The 19,378-nt window shown below is 49.0% G+C and overlaps 1 protein-coding gene and 1 non-coding gene across 9 annotated transcripts in view; both read left to right on the top strand.

Moving 5' to 3' along the window:
• CYTH1 (cytohesin 1) overlaps positions 1-19,378 on the top strand; it is a 91,222-nt gene that overhangs the window by 41,340 nt on the left and 30,504 nt on the right. For 3 of the 8 annotated variants that reach the window (XM_037809102.1, XM_037809100.1, XM_037809101.1), the window contains exons 1-3: positions 9,023-9,881; positions 15,269-15,351; positions 16,745-16,809. In XM_037809102.1, the coding sequence (XP_037665030.1) occupies positions 9,773-9,881; positions 15,269-15,351; positions 16,745-16,809 (257 nt within the window). In that variant the 5' untranslated portion in view covers positions 9,023-9,772. Of the gene's footprint in view, positions 1-2,363; positions 5,166-9,022; positions 9,882-15,268; positions 15,352-16,744; positions 16,810-19,378 lie in introns of those variants that run through there. The other 5 variants (XM_037809104.1, XM_037809107.1, XM_037809103.1 and 2 more) reach the window with 3 other exon arrangements.
• Positions 14,572-14,732, top strand: LOC119515045. Its single transcript, XR_005212942.1, has one exon. It is a non-coding gene; the product is annotated as a U1 spliceosomal RNA (small nuclear RNA).

The raw sequence follows: 19,378 nt of genomic DNA, 5'->3' as shown, positions 1-19,378 counted from the left end.
TGCCCACACCCCGCAGAGTGGCCAGCTGGGGCCAGGAGAGGCAGGGCAGGCTGGGACGGTCCCCTGGCCTTCACTCCAAGCCTGATGCCTCCGAGGGTTAGCTGCAGTGCATCTGTGGCAGGGGCTGGCGAGCCTATCGGGGTGGGGAGGCAGCAGGCCCGGCAGTGCCCTTGGCACCTCCCGAGGCTCTCAGGCCTTCCCCGGGCCCAGGCAGCGCTGATGTCTGGTTCTGGGGACCAGTTTTCCTACTCTGACGTTAGTGTAGAAACTCGCTTAAGATGTTCAGGTCCCTCCCAGAGCAGTAACCGATGCCAGTTTCTGCTTCTTGGAAAAAGCATTTTATGCTTCTGCTTTTACTAAAGAATAATTAAGCATTTTTTTAAGTATAAGGAAAGGAGTAAAATTGCAGACATCTCCAGACATCAGTTTTCATGTGACATAAAAGGTTGAGCTGGAGAATCTGGGGACCAGCTTAGAAGCTTCGTGCTGATTGTTCGTGAGGCTGCTGTGGGCAGCTCGTTTGGGGTTCCGGGTTGTCTCGTGTGCAGAGGGCCATGAGGAGCAGGGTGGGTTAGCAGGTTTGAGACGCTGATGAATTGAAGGCCAATTTATCCCTTGTATCTCATTTCCACTGCACAGGTTGTCAAAGGAATAATTGATGCAGATTCCCCTTGCACACTTGTTACTGCCTTGTCACTACCTCCAGTTCTGGCTGTCCTGGTGCCTGAGATGGAGTCCTAGGGAGAGGGAGAAGTCAATGATGGCGTTTGGGGAATTGCCATCTGATGAGGGTGGTTGGAGCTGTGAGCTACTAGGGGTCAGGAAACACTGACTCTCTACTACCACTTCTGAACCCAAGTCTCAGGGCAACCAACAAATGTCTTGTGTTCTCTTTTCCTTCACGACCACTTAGAAGCTTCCAGGCTCTTTCCTTTCCGGCGGCTCCTCACTGGCGCTTCTCTACACTTCCTAAAATGCATCTTTATCTCACCTCCCACACAAAAACAGTTTAGAGAACGAACAACTGTATGATGGTAATGTGATCAATTGATTGTATACTTTGGATGATTGTATGGTATGTGAATAAATCTTAATAAAAAATAGTACAAGTGTGAAAAAAAAAACAGTATAGAATCCAATTTCTTAGTGCCAAGTTAAAGCCACCACAGTCTGACCTCAGGCTGCTTCTCTAGACATTGCCAGTTTGTCCCATCCTTTGCACATTAGCTCTGCCTTCTCCCGAGCTGGGCGCCCCTTTCAGGCCCTCACCTAGAAGGCCCAGCCCCCCCAGCTCCATGTGGGGCCTTCCCAGCTGACCTGGCCGCCCCGTCTTCTCTGTCTCCCACCCCATGCGCCTTGTCAGCACCAGTTCTTGGGCACTTACCTGCCGCTTGGTTCTTTTTTGTTCTTTACAAGAAATAGTAAATTGTAAGCTCTTTGGGACCCAAAGCCACATCACACTCATCTTTGTATCTTCCACAGTAACAAATGGGGTGCCTTGCTCATAGGCTGCAAATTTTTTTTTAAGGATTGTCAAATCATATTGTGGGTTTGAGAAAATCATTTTTAAAAAGTTTGATTCTTTCTGTTGACAGACTTCCTGAGATTCCTATTCTGTGAATGGACTTTTTCTCTGACTAATACTGTGATTTCATAAACTTGATTGTGCGGTAATTTTAGCATCTGTCTTTAGATATTGGGAGGGCCATACTGCAAACTTTTTTATAATTAGATAAGTTGTGGGTCTACAGAACAGTCATGCGTAGAGTTCTCATATACTACCTTATTATCAATACCTTGCGTTAGTGTGGTACAATTGTTACAATTCATGAAAGAACATTTTTATAATTGTACTATTAACTATTGTCCATTGTTTACAATAGGGTTCATTGTGTTGTGCAGTCCTATGTTTGTTTTTTTTTAAATTTTATTCTAGTAACATATACAACCTAAAATTTCTTCTTCTCACTACATTCACATATATAATTAGGCGCTCTTAATTATATACACAATGCTATGCTACCTTCACCACTATCCATTACCAAAACTTTATAGTCTACTCAAGTAGAAACTCTGTACAATTTAAGCATTAACTTCCCATTCCTTACCCCTACCTTGGCCCCTGATAACCTATATTCTAGATTGTGACTCTATGAATTAGCTTATTCTAATTATTTCATGTCAGTGAGATCATACAATATTTGTCCTTTGCAGCTGGCTTATTTCACTCAATGTGATGTCTTCAGGGTTCATCCATGTTGTTGTATGTATCAGGACTTCGTTCCTTTTTATGACTGAATAGTATTCTGTTGTGTATATATACCACACTATTTATCCTTTCATTGGCTGATGAACACTTGGGTTGCTTCCACCTTTTGGCAATTCTGAATAATGCTGCCATGAACATTGGTGTGCAAATATCAGTTTGAGTCTCTGCTTTCAAATTTTGGGGCTATATACCTAGAAGTGGAATTGCTGTGTCATTTGATAATTCTGTACCTCACTTTCCGAGGAACCGCCAAACTGCCTTCCACAATGGCTGCAGCATTTTAAATTCCCATCAGCCAAGAAAGAGTGTTCCTATTTCTTCACATCCTCTCCAGCTCTTGTAATTTTCTTTTTTAAATAGTAGCCATTCTAGTGGGTGTGAAATGGTATCTCGTGGTTTTGATTTGCATTTCCCTAACACACTGCAGGCTTTTTGATTTGTAGCTTTCTTCTCTAACTTGTTGGCTGCTTACTCCCTGATATCACATTGTTTGTGTGAGAATCTACTGTGTGCTGCCTTTTGCTACCAGCTGCCTCCTGCCTGGACTAAAGCTGCAGCCTGCCCAGGTCCCCATGCTGCAGGCCCAGCCGCTGGTCCCACGCTGTCTGCTTAGCAGTGGCTGGTGATGTCAGTGGCTAGGCAGATCAGGACTCGGCCTCGCCTAGGAAGTGACGGATCAGGAGTCACCTGTGTGGGTTTTAAATCCGTGGTACACACGCGTGTGTGTTTGTGTGTGGGTAAGCCAGTAATGTTACTTCAAAAAAAAAAAAAAAAGAGAACCCTTAGGACTGTATAGCGCTATGAGACTATTTACAGTATAAGATGTTATTAGTAAAACAAAGAGCATAATGTCATGTATGCTTGAAATCCTGGGGAACACAACAGCGCATAACCAGATGGCAAGTTGCATGGTACAGGCAAACCTGGGGAAGGCAGTGTGTGCTAGAAGGTCTTCGGGTGGTGGCTGATGCAGTGCAGCTGAGAGAGGGGCAGGGCTAGAGCCGTCGGGAGTCCTCTGTCGAGGGGTGGGCCTGATGGACTCAAGGATGTGCCTCTCAGAGGAGGAAGAAGCCAAGAAATTTGGAAATGGGTAGCTCTGGTGGAACCAGGGAGCAGGGACTCTGAGCCGGGCAGGGACAGGAGGCGGAAGGCCTGCCCGACGAGGGCCAGAAGAGGACAGGCGGCCTCGGAGGATGTCGAATCGGTACTCTCCATTCACATTTTTGTTGAAAATGTGCATTCACTTGCAGCTTAGGAAACCAAAAATTCATAAATAATTCTAGGGCTTATTTTCCGTGGATTTGGTATGAATCTTTTAAATGACACTAACATAAAATTGGTCACATTATTGTGGTTTCTGAAAAGATAAGAGGTTGGTATGTGGAGCCAGAGAACGGGGTCAGGGGTGGACAAGCTGCCAGATGAGGGAGTCTGTCCACTGTCCCAAGCTGGGCTGGGGCTCCTCTGAGAAGAAACATGATGGGGGGAGCCTCGGGGTCACAGCAACATCGCCAGGGGGCAGGGCTTGCAAGCCTGGGGGCGTGGCCGTCTAGAAATAGGGGGTGAGTCCCTCCTCCCCCCCCCCGCCCCATTTATCTAGAGCGGAGGTTCTCTGGAAAACCAGGGCAGTTTAGCCCCCTCCCCCCGGGCACATTTGGCAATGTCTGTGGACATTTTTGGTTGTCACAGCTGGGGTAGGGGTGCTGCTGGCCTCTAGTGGGGCTAGGGAAGCTGCTGAGCATCCTACAGTGCCCAGGACAGCTCCCCACAAGATTACCTGGCCCAGAGTGTCAGTGGGGCCGAGGCTGAGAAAGCTGACCTAGTGTGTGTTGTTTTACTTTTCCCTCCTTGCTTATCTTGCACTTGTTTTAAAAGCCCTGTGTCTCTCCCCCTGTTATCTAAGGCAGTGTTCCTGGTGAGGTCTCCAGACCAGCTGCCTCAGCCACCTTGTGTTCTGGTTTAACACGGGGGTCATAGGTGCCCCAGATCTGTGTGTGACAAGTGTGCTTGGTGATTTTTGTGCCATCTGAAGCTGGAGAGCCTTTGCCCTTGGCTGCAGTGATGTTTCTTGTCACCAGTTTTTATCATCCTAAGATCATCTTGCTGAACTCATCCTGACAGAATCTCCTAGAAGGCGATGTTGCAGCCTCCAAGAAAGAAGTAAACCCATTGCCAGCGCGGGACCCAGGGTGAGGCTCCTTCAGGCCGGGGCCTCCCACGGAGGCGCTTCCGGAGACCCAGCGCTGCCTGTCGACAGTGCAGAGCTGCCGGAGGACCAGGCCCCGTGCACGAGCGTGGCAGAGCAGCCCCACCATTGGCGTCACCCACCTGCCTTTCTGTCCATTCAGTAAGGAGAGGGCGTCTTCAGGGAGGCTTGGCGCCCTCCCAGTGAAAGCAGCCATCAGGTCTCTTCTTCGGAGGGGAGGAAAAGCGGGTGCAGCCTGTGAGCAAGCCTGCGTCGTGCATCCGCCGCCCCCGGGCTGAGACTGGGGGCCGTGGGAGGGGCGACGTGTTGGTGCATTCATGGAAACAAGCCTCCCAGGCGCCGGCGCACCCTGCCGGCGTCAGCCAGGCCCGCGGCCCCTCGCCACACCAGCCTTCCCGGGGAGCAGCCCCTCTCCGCCCGCCGGCCCCCGGCCCAGCTTCTGTCTCGTCCGGACGCCGCCGCCTCTCCCGGCTGTGCGGCGCACACATGCTGGCTCTCCCCGCCGCTCCCTCCGCCCGGCGCTGCGGGGGCCCCCGGGAGACGGGCGCGGTGGGATTGCTGCACACCGCCGCCACGGCCTCGGAGGAGCGGGGCTGCCGGCGCCCGCGGCCTTGATGCTGTCGCCCGGGCTCGCGGGGACGCGCCGGGCTGAGAAGCCGGAGGCGGCGGGCGCCCGGAGCTCGGCGTGAGGTGAGAACGCGGGTCCCCGGCCCGCTGGGCCGCCGGCAGCCCCTGCACCCAGAAGCCGGTGGCGGGAGCCATGCGCGCAGCGGCGCGTCCCCGCGTGTCCGCCTTTGGCTCCGCCGCCTCTGCTCTCTCCGAGGGGTTTTCCACCAGCTTTCTTGGAAAGGTGCAGTTCTAGGCCTGAGATTTAGGAACAAGCTAAGAAGCATTTTCAGTGCCCGGCCTCGGTGAGGTTAGAAATAGGGTGGCAGAAAGCAGCAGGGCAAAATCAGTGTGATTCTCCACCCCAAGTTTCTACTTTGCCCATTAAGGGCTTTGGAACATTTCCTGGGTGTGGGTAGTTCTCTTTTCACAGTTCACAGAGAACAGGGTTGGAATTGCACATCTAATTTGATCCGAGGAGTCTGTCCAGCTGTTAGACTGAGGGAGAATGGCCAAGTATGAAGGAAAATTTAGCGTCTTACCAAGGGCTGACTTCTTAACCTGCCTCTCACCCTTTGTTTTGGACGCGGAATGGGTGAGGGGCACAGCTGTGCCAACCGGGTCCTGGGGCTGCTGCAGCCTGGGGTGCATCACCCACCCCCGGCAGGGAGAGGGGTCGCCGGAGGGCCCTCAGGATTGGGTTGGTTGGGGGAATAGGGCTGTGCGGTAGCCTCCCTGGTCATGCTCCTTTCCTTGGGAGGCTAGTGGCAGAAAGTGCTTGTTCCTTCCTGAGCAACTTCCAGCTGGGATTTCCATCCCTGCGACCCTTTCGGAAACAGCATTTGGCACCCTGATTTGAAGTGTGAGTGCTAGAAAGGATGCTGCTGGGAGATGGGAAACGCCAGCTGAAATCACATGGCATCCGGGTAGGTTTTAGAAAAGATTATGTTTCTTAAATTGGTTGTTTTCTAGTCTTTAGCTTTTATTGAAAGCCGATTGTTAACTTTGTTTTTCTAAACCAAACTTTTAGGATAAAATATGACCTTATTTCCCTTTGATTAACTGGTTAGATTGTAACATTTTACAAATGAATTCTCGAATTCCATGCTTTATTAGATAAAATGTGTTAATTCTCTTCTCCACATAAGATGATAAAATCCTTCCTTTTCTGAGATAGTTTATCACTCTCTTCTATGTCCAGTCTCTTCATTTGGGAAGGGCAGGGCGGGGACACCTTCCATGTGTGAACAGAGGCTGTGATGTGCCCAAGGGCACAAAATTATTAAGTGAATCCTGACTCAGAGCTCCCCTTGCTCACGCCATGGGGTGGGGTCACCTGGATTAAAGCTTTAGTTTTTAGTGAGATGCCTCTAGACTGAGAGCAGGAACTGGGACTTCCTTAAAAGTGCAGAACGTGGTAATAAACTATTAACATATTTACCTGTCGGTTTTGCCTGGAAACTGACTAGAACGGTCTAAACGCGCACCAGGCAGTTTGCTGGCTGCGCCCCTGGTTCCTGCGTGCGGTCGGGGTGTGCTCACTGTGAGCAGATGCAGCCCTGGGAGGGAGGGAGGGAGCTCGCGTGGTCTCCTAGGCTGCTAGGTGCTCTACACCAGGAAGTCGAGTTGGTGATACATCTTACAAAGGATTTTTATGGCTTTGACTTAATAGAAAGGAGGAAGAGCTGGTTTCCACAGTCGGCAGCCCCTCCGTAAAGGTGTGATGTGAACCCCTCAGCATGTGACCGGCAGCCCGAGTGTCCCCAGGCCTCAGGCCTCGGCCACAGCGCCCCTGCCGCACCCTTCACCCCCACAAATGGTCCTGTGAACTGTCTGCTCAACTGCGGGTTGCTTCCTTTCCCTTAGGTTTAAGGCTTGCAGCCGACTCCCTTCATCATTACAACTTTTAGTTTTACGTATTTTCTCTTCTGTTGCCTTTTACCTGAAAGGTACTCTGAATTTTAGTTGTGTTCTTTTCCCTGTTTTCAAGCTCAGACCCCATGTTTTCTGATGTCAGCATGGAATTGAGAGTTGTGTGAAAGTTGAAAAATTTCTCAATGATGGGGGAAAAAAATTCCCCAACCCAACCCATTCTCCAGTTGTAATAATGAGCTGCAAGAACTTTATTGTCTTTGAATCCTTGCCTGCTTCTTGTCCACCGCCTTTGGCTGCAATTTTTAGCCATGCCCTACAGTGCTCTCTTATCCCACAATTTTTGAGATTCCATATCACTCAGGACTGTTTGTTTTCCCCCCACAATATAAAGCTGTCATCGTGCGCAGAATGCTCTTCAAAGAGAAGCAGCCTCTCACTATTTGTTTTGAAGCACAGATGGGTTAAGTGACGTGCCCAGGTCACACAGCTGGTGGGTATAGAGCAGGGATTAGGACCCAGTGTCCAGACAGCTGCCACTTCATGTGGAGTGGCAGCACCTCGGTCGGTGCCAGAAGTCGGGGTTTGGTGGCCCTGCCGTAGACCGGCACAGGGTACAGTGCCCTGTCCCTTGTTAGCACACTCTCCTGAGATTGTCGGTGTGTTTTAGACATTTCCTGTGGACTCTTGGCTCCTACAGAAGGGGGCCAGATCTGTCTTCTTCAGCATCATAGCCTCGCTGCCTTCTGCGGATTAGGCAGGCGATAAATGCATGTTGACGGAATCAGCGATAACACAGTCGGAAGGAAACAGTAAAAGGAAGGTTAATTAGAAGAACAGATAGAAGAAAGAAGCTTGGCATTCGCTGGGCACCTCCTTGTGCCAGGGTCGCCTCTTTTTTACTTCACGTAATCCTCTGGCAGCGCTAACAGTAGCAGACAGTAGTTCCACTTCACTGGTTAACGAAACCAAGCCCCAGAGAGGACGGGAATTTGTCTCCAAAGCCTGCATTCTTTCTCGTATATTGAAAATTTTCAAATTATAAGTTCCTGACATTTCCTGGGAGACAAGATAGTGGCCCTCTTGTTGAGGCTCTAACTAGTAGCCCCTACCCAGGGGTGGTCAGTGAGCGCTGGGTGGATGGTTAACCAGCTGTCACCCTGCTATGTCTTTGATCTTTCGGAGCTTAAGCTGCTTTCTTGGAGAAGCCCTGCCTTTGCTCAAGTCGGTGATTTCCCACATTTGCACTCTTGAGAACCAAAGAGCTGTTTGTAAATAGCCAGTTGTTCCTGGCTGCAGCGGCTGGGAGTTTCTGAAGGGGCGTAGGAGATACCACTGCCACCTCTGGGGCTGTGTGTGCCCATTTCCCCTTTTTATAAAATTCCAAGTCTCTAAGGGGGCTGGCATTGTTCAGCAGGAGGGGACCCCCTGGAAGTGGGCTCTGAGGAGGGCTGGGAGGGCCACGCCTAATGTGTACCTGGAAGTAATCAAGATGCCCTCGGCCTGGGGTGCTTTGGCCTGGTAGGAACTTTGACTAGGTGGTTCTCTTTTGTCCATTTATCTTTTCCAGGAATGGGAGAGTGGGAAGACCTTTCAGGAGGACTCTTGGGCTTACTTCTTCTTCTTCTTCTTTTTTTTTTTTTTTTATTAAATTCAGTTTTATTGAAATACATTCACACACCATACAATCATCCATGATATACAATCCACTGTCCACAGTATCATAACATAGTTATGCGTTCATCACCACAGTCTATCTCTGAACATTTTCCTTACATCAGAAAGAACCAGAACAAGAATAAAAAATAAAAGTGAAAAAAGAACACCCAAATCATCCCCCCAGCCCACCCAATTTGTCCTTTAGTTTTTATCCCCATTTTTCTACTCATCCGTACACTAGATAAAGGGGGTGTGATCCACAAGGTCTTCACAATCACACTGTCACCCCTTGTAATCTACATCATTATATAATTGTCTTCAGGAGTCCAGACTGCTGGGTTGGAGTTTGGTAGTTTCAGGTATTTACTTCTAGCTATTCCAATACATTAAAGCCTAAGAGGTGTTATCTATATAGTGCATAAGAATGTCCACCAGAGTGACCTCTCGACTCCATTTGGAATCTCTCAGCCACTGAAACTATTTCGTCTCATTTTGCATCCCCCTTTTGGTCAAGAAGATACTCTCAGTCCCACGATGATGGGCTTACTTCTTAATTACGTTTTTAAACGTCTCCTGCTGTGCACATTTAAATTTGGATCTTTTTGTCTGTTGGCAACTCCATGGGCTGAACCCCCAGAATGAAAGGCAGGGGTGGGCTGTAAGAAGAATGAAAACAGTTAATGATTATAGTGGAAAAAATAAGGAAAACAGTTTGTTTAAAGGCGAGGCAGAGGGCTTTGGCGGCAGCCGGGTGGCCTTGGAGGGCAGTGTCTTGGTGCCAGGGCACACCTCAAACACGCATCGAGCACTTACCTTCCCCACTGGGGCTGTGACAGGCGGCCATCCTGGCGGGCAGCCCCTGGGCTTCTGCTGAGCAGAAACTGCTGTCAGAGGAAGGGCTTTTTCGGTTAAACTTACTGGTGGATCCCTGGCTGCAGAGGGAGAAGCGGGTCCAGGCAAGGGCCTCCTGCCCGGTGCTCCGTTGTCCCCTTGCTCGGAACGAGGCCGCGGCCCCTTTAAGCCGCCTCCTTTGTATGCCCGGCCGACGCACACTGCAGCGTTTCTGCGACTGTTAAAATCTGCAGAGCAACATTTACATGAATAAATAAATAAATAAGTAGAAGCTCCCCTCGTGGCTTTTCTATTCACCGCCCAGCACAATGGCCCCTTGTTTTCGGCCCTCGATGCCCTCCCTTGCCTTGGAGCCCTGGAAGGGAATGGTGCAGGGTCGCTGGTGGACTCCTCCCCGGGACTCGAGCAGGACGCCTTGTAATTAACGTTTGTGGGAATGAATCCCCCAGGCGGTGGGAGTGGGGCGGGGCTGGAGCGGGTCGGGGCTGGCCGGGCGGCGGGCGGCAGCTCTGTCTGGCTGTCTCCATCACTCTAGGCCAGTGGCTGGTGGCTGGTATGGGAGCCTGTGGCCCTCCCCGGTTGCTCTTTAAAGGGGAAAGGGCTTGGCGGGTCCCTGGCACCTCAGGGCTGCCTGGGCCTTGCCCTCCGCCCCCCAGCACAGGAGAGACGCTGCCGCAGAGCGGAGAGGCTCTGCGGGTGGTCCCGAGGCCAGGCCCTCCTTCCCAGAGGCTGTGGTGCGGAAGGAAGTGCAGGAGGATGCAAGCTCGATTTGAATATTTGGTGTTGCATTGATCAGCTTTAGTGGAGGGGGAAATGCAGAAATTAAAATGTTGAATTTTCTTCCTCACAGAGCAAAATTCCATTAGAAAAATGAGAACTAGATCTGCTTTTGTAAAATATTCTTGGATGGTTTGTTGGACCACAAGGGAAGCAGCATTGTGACTTCAGGTTACTAAGTAGAGAGTGAAGAAAGAATTTACAGATCCTGCTGTCACCGTCAGGGAGGCTGGATCAAAATACTTGTGAATAAATGTCTCGGTCATTCTCTCTGTAAATTGGCTAGAAGCGTCCTGTCTGGCCACTAGGACATACAAGGCCCGTCTCTTCTAAGCCATATGCTAGTGCTTATTTTTCGTGTTTAAATTTCATTAGCACGTGCAGGTTTGTTTGCTTAAAAGCCAGCGAGCAGGAGTGGGGACCCGCTCACTGCGGCAGGCTCTGTCAACTAACCTCTTCTGGTTTTAGGTCTTGTGGTGGGCACTGCCACATTCGTATCTAGGGTTCTGTTATCACTGCTTAGTCTGTCAAAGTCCCAGGTTGTCTCCTGCTTTCTCCCCTGATGGATGAGGATGGAGCGCCTCACCTCAGTCCCCACCGTCCCTCTCCCCCCGTCTGTTTTTGATAGTTTTGTCACAAGTTTTCATCCCTTTATTTTTGTCTTTGAAACTTCCATATCTTTAAAGCTTCTCTTTCTTGTTCCTTCGTTTTTTTTAAGCAACTGCCCCGACTGTTTCTTTCCAGGACACGTGGGCCCCTGCTTTTCTCTCACTTTGCTCCCTCCCTTCCACCCGCAGAGTAGTCAGTGGCTCCTTCATGATGAGACGTAACTTTTGTTCCTAAACTCGGTTGGTCTTTCGCGCTCTGTCTACAGGTTGATTCTGATCGTTGGGACCCGGTGAACAGACTGCTGGGGCAGTGAGGGTGGGCGCGCCCGGCGTCAGGTCAAGCAGCCTCCCCTTTCTCACCTCCACGGGTTCTTCAGAATGGTGCCCCTTGTGGCTTTCTCCGTTTACACCTGGGTTTCCTTTAGTTTTTGCTTTTCCCGTCTCCGGTGACCTTTTTATTCTTGAGGGAAGGCCGAGTGCTGTGCTCTCATATCACGGGAGTTCCTGAGGGTCTTTCTGTCTGTGCTCCTGTTGAGAATCTGCTGCCTTCTCTTCACTCTTCGCGGGGCCCTTGCTTCCTGTTCTGCTCTGTCCCGGGGTCCTTCTGTCCGTCTGTGGGAGTGCTGTGGTGGTGTTCTCCTCCAGCCCTTGGGTGCATGTCCCTCTCTTCCTGAAGGAATTTCAGGGGGGGCGTGGAGATACCCTTCCTGAGTCCTTATGCGTCTGAAAGGATTCTGGTTTGCCTCCCTGCTTGATCGCGGATCGTAGTGTCAAGATCGTGTTCATGGGGAAGCCCCCGCCCTGCCTCCCAGTGCCACTCGTTTGGGTGCCAGATCCTTCTTTCCTTGGTGATCTGATTCCCCTCTTCACCCCCATGGAGGTTTTAGGATCTTGTTTAATCCTTGAACTTTTGAATTTTTTAATGAATATTTCTCTGTGCTTTGTTGTTTAAAAAAGTATTATGCTGAATGAATTGATGGGCACTTTCAATTTCAGGTCTTTTTTTTTGTTCTTTGCTCTGCCCAGAGTGCCTCAACTTTTTTAATCCTTTATTGATTTTTTGTGTGTGTTTTTTGAGGGAGGGGCAAAATAGGTTTAATTTGCAAGAGTTTACTCTTTTTCTTTAATTGTCCCCTTTTCAGAGTTTCCTTTTCTTTAAAGTTTTTTCGTTCCCGTAATCATCCCTTTGCTCGGGTTGTTTCCTGTCTTGTTCTTTCTCATCCCCCCGCTATATCCCAGGGTCCTTGGTTATCTCGGGAGGGTGACGGTGAGGCAGGAGGCAGCCTAGGTGGGGGCTCTGTGGCTGGAGTGGGGCCTGGGGACAGACTGTGAGACTCTGCTTTAGGGGGAGTGGGCAGGAGCCCGCTTGGCTCTAGGGTGATGTTGGCCTTCCAGATGTACAGAGAGGTGTCACCCTGGCCAGCAGCTTCCGTGCTAGCTGCCAGCCCACCAGGTTGGTTCAGTTCCTCTGCTTGTGCCTGGGATAAATACATATTCAGGATCTCTGTGTGTGAGGCACTGAGCCTGGCACCCCAGGGCCACAGTGAGCGAGGCACACAGCTTGTCCGCCCTCGCGGCGCTCTCCTTCTAGAAGGTTCTGGTGCTCTTCCTGTGCTCTCTCTGTTCTGGGTGTTTGCTTGACTCTCCCCTGCTGGTGGCCCCTCTTCTGTACTCTTTGATCCTATAGGCTAATGCCTTTTTTATTCCTTTACTGTTTTAAAAATAGTATCTTGGGAGGGAGAGGACTGGAAGCACATTTTGAATTTATAATCCAGCAACTGGGTTGTGACCTTGTAGAAAAGATGTCGAGTGAGCACCAACCCAGAATTGTCAGGTGCTTAGATTCTGAAAAGAAAGTGACCACAGAGTGTTTCCGATTTTGAATGATAGAAATTGGTTTCTCAGGCTCCGCAGCAGTCTGGAGATACACATTTTTACATGATGGTTCTATTCTTCATCAACTTGATTATAAGGACCTTGAATTTAGCTTTGCCTCTGCTTGGATAGAGACTCAGCAATGATCTGATTAAGCCAGTTCTGTACCCTCAAAATCAAAGCCTGGTTGCTGCACACCCCCCCACCCCCCAGGGAAAAGCCGTTTATAGAAAAAAAGAAAGAAAAGTAAAAGGACTATTGCCTCACGTTTTCAAAACCATGGTATTTAGAATAAGTTTTTGTCTTCTAGAACGGCAGGAAATTAATTTCTTAAAGGGTTCTTCTAGTCTTCATGGACTATGAAGTCCAGAAAAATGGGAAAGAACGCCTTTAAGCATGTTTTTCTCTGCAGTGGGGTGTTTATTAGTCGAATGCCTGTTCTTTTTCTAAGTGCTTTTTCTCTAACTAGGACTAATTTGTTACTTATCTAAATTGCTCCTCGATTCTTAGTTCTGAGGATTATGGTCTCAGAGCTGCCAGCAGGCTCAGGGCAGCCTGGCGTCTCCGGGGCTCGGGAAGAGGACTGAGTTGGATTCAGCTGGAATCTTCAGCTGTTTTCCAGACTACGGCCTCAGTGCATTGGGCAGGCCGTGAAATCGCTGCAAGGGCCACACAGAGAGGGCCGAGCGCTTCACACGGCGACTGCGTTATTTTTGATACCTTTGTGTGGGGGATTGAGTCGGGATATAAAACGCCTTTCTTCCTGTGGATCTTGGAGTAGTTTAAAAGATACTTTTCTTGAGAAGGCTGGGGAAAAGCTGGGGGAGAAAAGGAAAGATCAGCTCTTCTGACATAGCTGATGAACCCTTGCTGTAGGCTTAATTGTGGTCTGTTGTTTCTACCCTGTTTTGTTTGCTGATGTGACTTTTATGAAATATTTGGGGGAAAGTGACTACTCTGAAAGTTTCAGTGCCACAGGTGGAAAGAGAGTCTGTCTTCTAACTGCACTCCCTGCAGTGGCTGTCTCCAACTCTGCTGTGCGGGAGAAATGTAATGCGAGCTACAAGTGCAATTTTATTTTCTAGTAGCCCCAGTGAAATCAATTAAAAGAATACATTTTATTTAACCCAATATGTCAAGTTATTATTTCAATGTGATCAATATAAAATATTATTAAAGAGAGATTTTGTAGTTTTTTTTTTTGGACACAGCCTGGTGTGTATTTTAAACTTACAGCACGCTTAAATTGGGCTGGTCACCTGCCACACGCATAGTGGTCACTCATGGCTCACGGCCACCATGGCAGGCATCGCAGCCCTGACCCGTGCAGGTGCCGCTGGGCTCCTCCCTGGGCACAGGGCACCGTCACTCTGGACATGAAGGGAAGGGGGCAACTGTCTCCAGCTCCTGCTAAGGGCCAGGCAGGGTTTGAGGTACTTTCCCTGATTTTGTGTCACCCCCAGCAGCCCCGTGAAGTGATGATGGTCTCCCCACTTGACTGATGACAACTCTGTGGCCCAGAGAAGTTAAATGACCTGTCCAAAGCGACCTACTCGGCGTGTGGTGGTTGGGGCTAGGATTCGAGACCGGGCCTGCCTGGTTCCGGTGCTTTTCCTTCTCATGGAACGCTTGGCTCCCCGCAGCAGATTCCATAGGGTGTCTTGGTGGGCGTCTGTCCCAAGCCGCCTTCCACATGTGCGAGGAGGTGTGTCATGGAGGAAAGCACCAGTGCTTCGTGGGAGAACGGGCATCCTGGAGTTAAACGACTGTTCTGATGATGAGCGCTCATGTAAAACATTATTCAAACCACACAGACGTTTGTAAAGGGGAAACTAGAAGTCCCTGGGATACTTACCTGGCAGGGGAGACACCATGATCACGAAGGTGGTTTTCCCAGGGCGAGGCTTATCCATTGCACTCCGATGTTCTAACCCCTGTAATTTCCCCAAATGTGGGAAACTCGACTGCATAATTTGTGGTAGTGGGGGACTGCATTTGCACTCTCCCCTAATAAAAAAAGTCCCTGGAGCCCCGGTCCCCAGTTTGGTGTGTATCCTTCTAGATTTTTATCTCTGTGGTGTCCCCCCTATCCCTTAGCATGTCATGGACTTCTTTCCATGTTGTGGTTGAACTACATGAGGCTGTGTTGTCCCTCTCTGACCTCGTGGGAGCCCAGGCCTGGAGATTGGACCAGGGCCTGAAGTCCCCCGGCTGTGGGTGGTAAATGACAAGGCTTTCCGCTGGTAAATGCACCCTGTTCCAGCCAGCCAGCCTCATCTAACCATGGGCAGTCGCTCCTCGCACCCTTCCTCTTCCAAGTGTCTTCTCCTAAGAGCTTTTCTCTGTGAGCCGAGGTCCATCCGTCCTTTGGTGAACCTGGTGGGGACTTGGGGTCAGGACTGTTCCTAGCAGTTATTTCTGAAACTGGCCTCTAGCTTCTTTCTTGTTATCTTTCTCCTTTTGTGGCCTCTACATTTTCAGCTCTTTCTTTATTTGCAGTGAGAGAAAAGCTTTGTTAGCAGCATTTTCCTCTTTTTTTTGTAGTTCCCAGTGACCTGACTCCAGAGGAGCGCCAGGAACTGGAGAACATCCGGCGAAGAAAGCAGGAGCTGCTGGCTGACATACAGGTAGGAGAGCAGCCCAAGTGGCTTGACCGACACAAAAATAGCAGTGACACATTCCATTTGTGCAAACGTTTGTCCCATACAAAGCATCTTCTCACTGTGTTTTCTGGCTTGCTTTCACTCCATCTCTGAACTGAGTGTGAGCGTTGACAGCCACCTTAGTCTTACAGATGAAGAAGTGGAATCGCAAGTGGTGCTGAGTGCTGTGAGGGCTCACACAGCCGGCAGTTGGTAGAGCCCCCGAGTCTCGGACCCCTCAGCCAGTCCTCACCGCGTTTCCAGGTGGAGCACGGGGGAGGCTGCAAGAGGCGGTGAGCACTCGGCTGTGGATTGAGCTGGACCCAGGTCCAGGCCCTGGCCACTCACTAGCTGCAGATTCTAGATGAGAAGATTTGGCTTCTTGACTTTCCAGTTCTTCATCTGTAATAATAAAAGTATGACAATAACCTACTTCACAGGTTGCTGCAAAGATTACATGAGCTAGTATTTATAAAGGATTTAGCATAATTTCTGGTCCCTTGGGAGATGCTTAACCAGTGATAGCTATTTTGTTAATGTTTTTCCAAGTTCCTTTTCAGAACAGCCCAGCTTCATAGGAAACAAGTCACAGAAGTCTTTAGTTGGATTCTTCTGTCTCTTCTGAAAACATCTCGGGGGTCAGGGGTGGGGTAAGGGAGGGGCGTTCCCAGTGACCACGCCGTGGCGAGTGTGGGCGGGAAAGACTGCCTGCTCCGGTTGTTGGTTTGAGTATATTGGGATAGTTTACCCTAATTTTCGGATTCCTGTTTCACTGGTACATGCTGGGAGAACATAGCCATTCCCCACTCAAGCCCTGTCACTGTGACAGTCCATCCAACATCCGAGCCTGGGGCCAGCCCGAGCGGGAGAGGTGATGCTGGTGGAGAGACGTGGTCAGGCGCTTTCTTTGCTCACCACCACGTGGCAGCGTTGGCCGGTGCAGCTGCCGCCAGCTCAGCCTGGCCTCCCCCAGAGCGGTTTATTTTGTGAGTCTTCTGTCATACCAGTGTTTAGCAAACTGTAAATTTGGTCTGATAGACTGTGTGGAGTCAGCCATATTTTGGTGGAATATACATTTTTTACACAGTTTATGTGATGATAATTTTTCTTTCCTGGACTAGAAACTCCTTGAGGTCAGGAGCTGTGTATCTTTATCACCATTGAATTCCTAGAATGCTTACTGTTTGGAAGCAGCTCAGTAAATATTTGTGGAACAAATGAATTTCCTAATTTAGTTTTTTGGATTTTTTTTGGTTTGTTATTTAATTTTGCTTTATTTGATTCTGTTTTTGGTTAGAGGAAGTGATTTGTGATATCACAGGTTTTCATTTGGTGAAAACCTTCTTCTCCCAGTAATTTTGGACTGTTTCTTTTGTAGAGGCTGAAGGATGAGATAGCAGAAGTAGCTAATGAAATTGAGAGCCTGGGCTCCACAGAAGAACGGTGAGTCTGCCCTGTGCTTGATTTCTGTGGTTGTAGCTTCTAAAGGACCCAGCGTGTAACTGTGCGCAGGTGGCATGCTTACGGAGATAGTCACCATTTTGTCCTTCTGCTTTTCCCAGAAAGCATGAACATAACCAGACTTTTTGACGTCCAGGTACTAGACCAGGGACTCCTGAAGGCAGGGGTTTTCTCATTGTCTGAAAGGTCGAGTTAGGTAACTGCAGGGGCCCCAGAAAGCCTTGAACGGCCCTTACATTCTTGTGTGAATTACTATTTCTTCCCCCTGTCCACTGTGTGTGTATTTTTTAAGTTTCTGGTTGTGCTTTGTGTAAAGGAAAAGCTTAATTGATACTAGTAATAGGAGTTCAGAAGGCTGAAGTGGATCGGGTTGACTGGGTATAATTGTAGCTTGTTTGTCAAAGCTTCCCTAATGCTTACGGGAAGAGAAGGTAGAAATGAAGTTATACTGCAAAATGGCAAGGAGTATTTGCAGGTTTTGTTTTTTCTTTCAACTACATGAAGTGTTAGTGACTTTGGGAGTTTGTTTTGAGTGGGGTTCCCAGACTGTTTTCTGTTTAATGCCGTAAATAGGCTGTTTCTAATTCACTATGTCTCTATTTTTCTAAGCCTAAGTCTCCCTGTCTGACTTCATAAGACTGTTTGATTTTTGTTATTTTAAATTTGTGTGGGCAGGGCCATTAGGGATTAGTGGAGCCGGGTGTTCTATAGAAAGTGACCAGCTCATCACTTCAAGACCCTACATTGTCATTTTGATGTTTTGGATTATAGATTACTTACTTTCCACTTAAAAGTTGATAAATTGGAGTTCATCAAAATTAAAAACATTTGCTCTTATATAAGATACTTTCGAAGGAAATGACTAGACAAGCCACAGATGGGGAGAAAATATTTGCTATATATATATATATATATATCTGAGAAAGGAGTTGTATCCAGACTATACATACATCTAGGGAGAGAGAGAGACTGCATATGCATACAACTCAGTGACAAAAATACAGCTGAAATAGAAACTTGAATGGACACTTTACAAAAGAAGTATATATATAATATACACTTGAAAAGATGTATAGCGTCAGTCATAAGACAGTGCCACTTAAAACTGCTGTGAGATGCCACTTCATACCCACTAGGATTGGCTAAAGTTAAAAAGAAAAGCCAATATGGCGGAGAACCTCAGATGGCAGCTAGGTGAGACAGGGCAAAAAAACACCTCCGTGAAAAATACTAAATAAAAAACAGAACGTGACCCAGAACACCACTGCCAGCGATGCACCAGCCCGACAAGGTCTGCTAAATCCACAGGGAACGTGCATTTGGTGAAACCAGGAGCCTGCATTCTGAAACGAGTGAGTGAGTCGGCTGAAAGTCCCTGGCCACTCTGCGGTGTGGGGAAATGGTGGGCTGGCGTTTGGAGACGGACTAGTTCTTAAAAAAATAAAAAAGCCTGGGAGTGGCTGCAGATACGATGGAGAGCCACGCAGTGAAGCATGGCGGGAGTGGGCTGGGCTAATGCCTCGGTGTCTGGCGTGGAGGATACCCCTTCCCACATCTGCTGCTGATTGTCTCGAGACCAGAGGAGGAGAGGGGAGCCGAAAGGAGAAAAAAACCCTCATTTCTTACAGCCATCTCCCCAGCAGGTGGGAGATGCTCCTGCTTGGGGCTAGACCCACAGCCCAGAGCTGCGCCAAGAAACCCAGTGTGATGGGGAATCTTTGCCGCAGCACTGTACACACACCACAATATCGGCCATGGACAGTGGCCTTTAATACACCCATGGCTGATTGTCCCAGAGCTGTGAGGGCAGAGCTGTGTGAGAAAGGGGGAAGTTAATGCATTCCATTCAACCATCTTTGAAGTGGGCTGGGAGTGCCCCTGCACGGCCCAGCGACCCAGGGCTGGGCCTCCCTCAGCAGAGGTCCTGGAAGAGCACAGCTGGGAAGGGGGAACCGCTCAGAAATCCCAGGGAACCTACACTAGTACCAAGGACTTGTGGGTCAGTGGCAGAGTACAGCCTTAAATCTCCGGGAACACCTGGGAGGTTTGATTATTAAAGCTGCCCTGCCTGCCTAACCACCCAGACACACGCCCCACGTTCAGGGCGGACAGCACCAACAATACACCCAGACTTGGTGCACCAATTGGACCCCACAAGAATCAGACCCCTACACACCACAAAGACAAAGTGGGGGAGAACTGACTTGAGGGGAATAGGTGACTCACGGACGCCATCTGCTGGTTAGTTAGAGAAAGTGTATGCCACCAAGCTGCAGTTCTGTCAAATTAGGGATCAAGTAAAGCAAATGCCAAAGAGGCCAAAAACAACAGAAAATCGTAAAACATATGATAAAACCAGACGATATGGACAACCCAAACCAAAACACCCAAATCAAAAGATCAGAAGACACACAGTACTTGGCACAATTAATCAAATAATTACAGACAGGCAACAAGAGCATGGCTCAGGATATAAAGGACATGAAGAAAAGCATGGCACAGGATATAAAGGACATAAAGAAGACCCTAGAAGAGCATAAAGAAGAAATTG

Source organism: Choloepus didactylus, chromosome 18 (genome assembly GCF_015220235.1).
Source record: "Choloepus didactylus isolate mChoDid1 chromosome 18, mChoDid1.pri, whole genome shotgun sequence".
NCBI lineage: Eukaryota > Metazoa > Chordata > Mammalia > Pilosa > Megalonychidae > Choloepus > Choloepus didactylus.
This window is presented reverse-complemented; position numbering and strand designations above follow the sequence as displayed.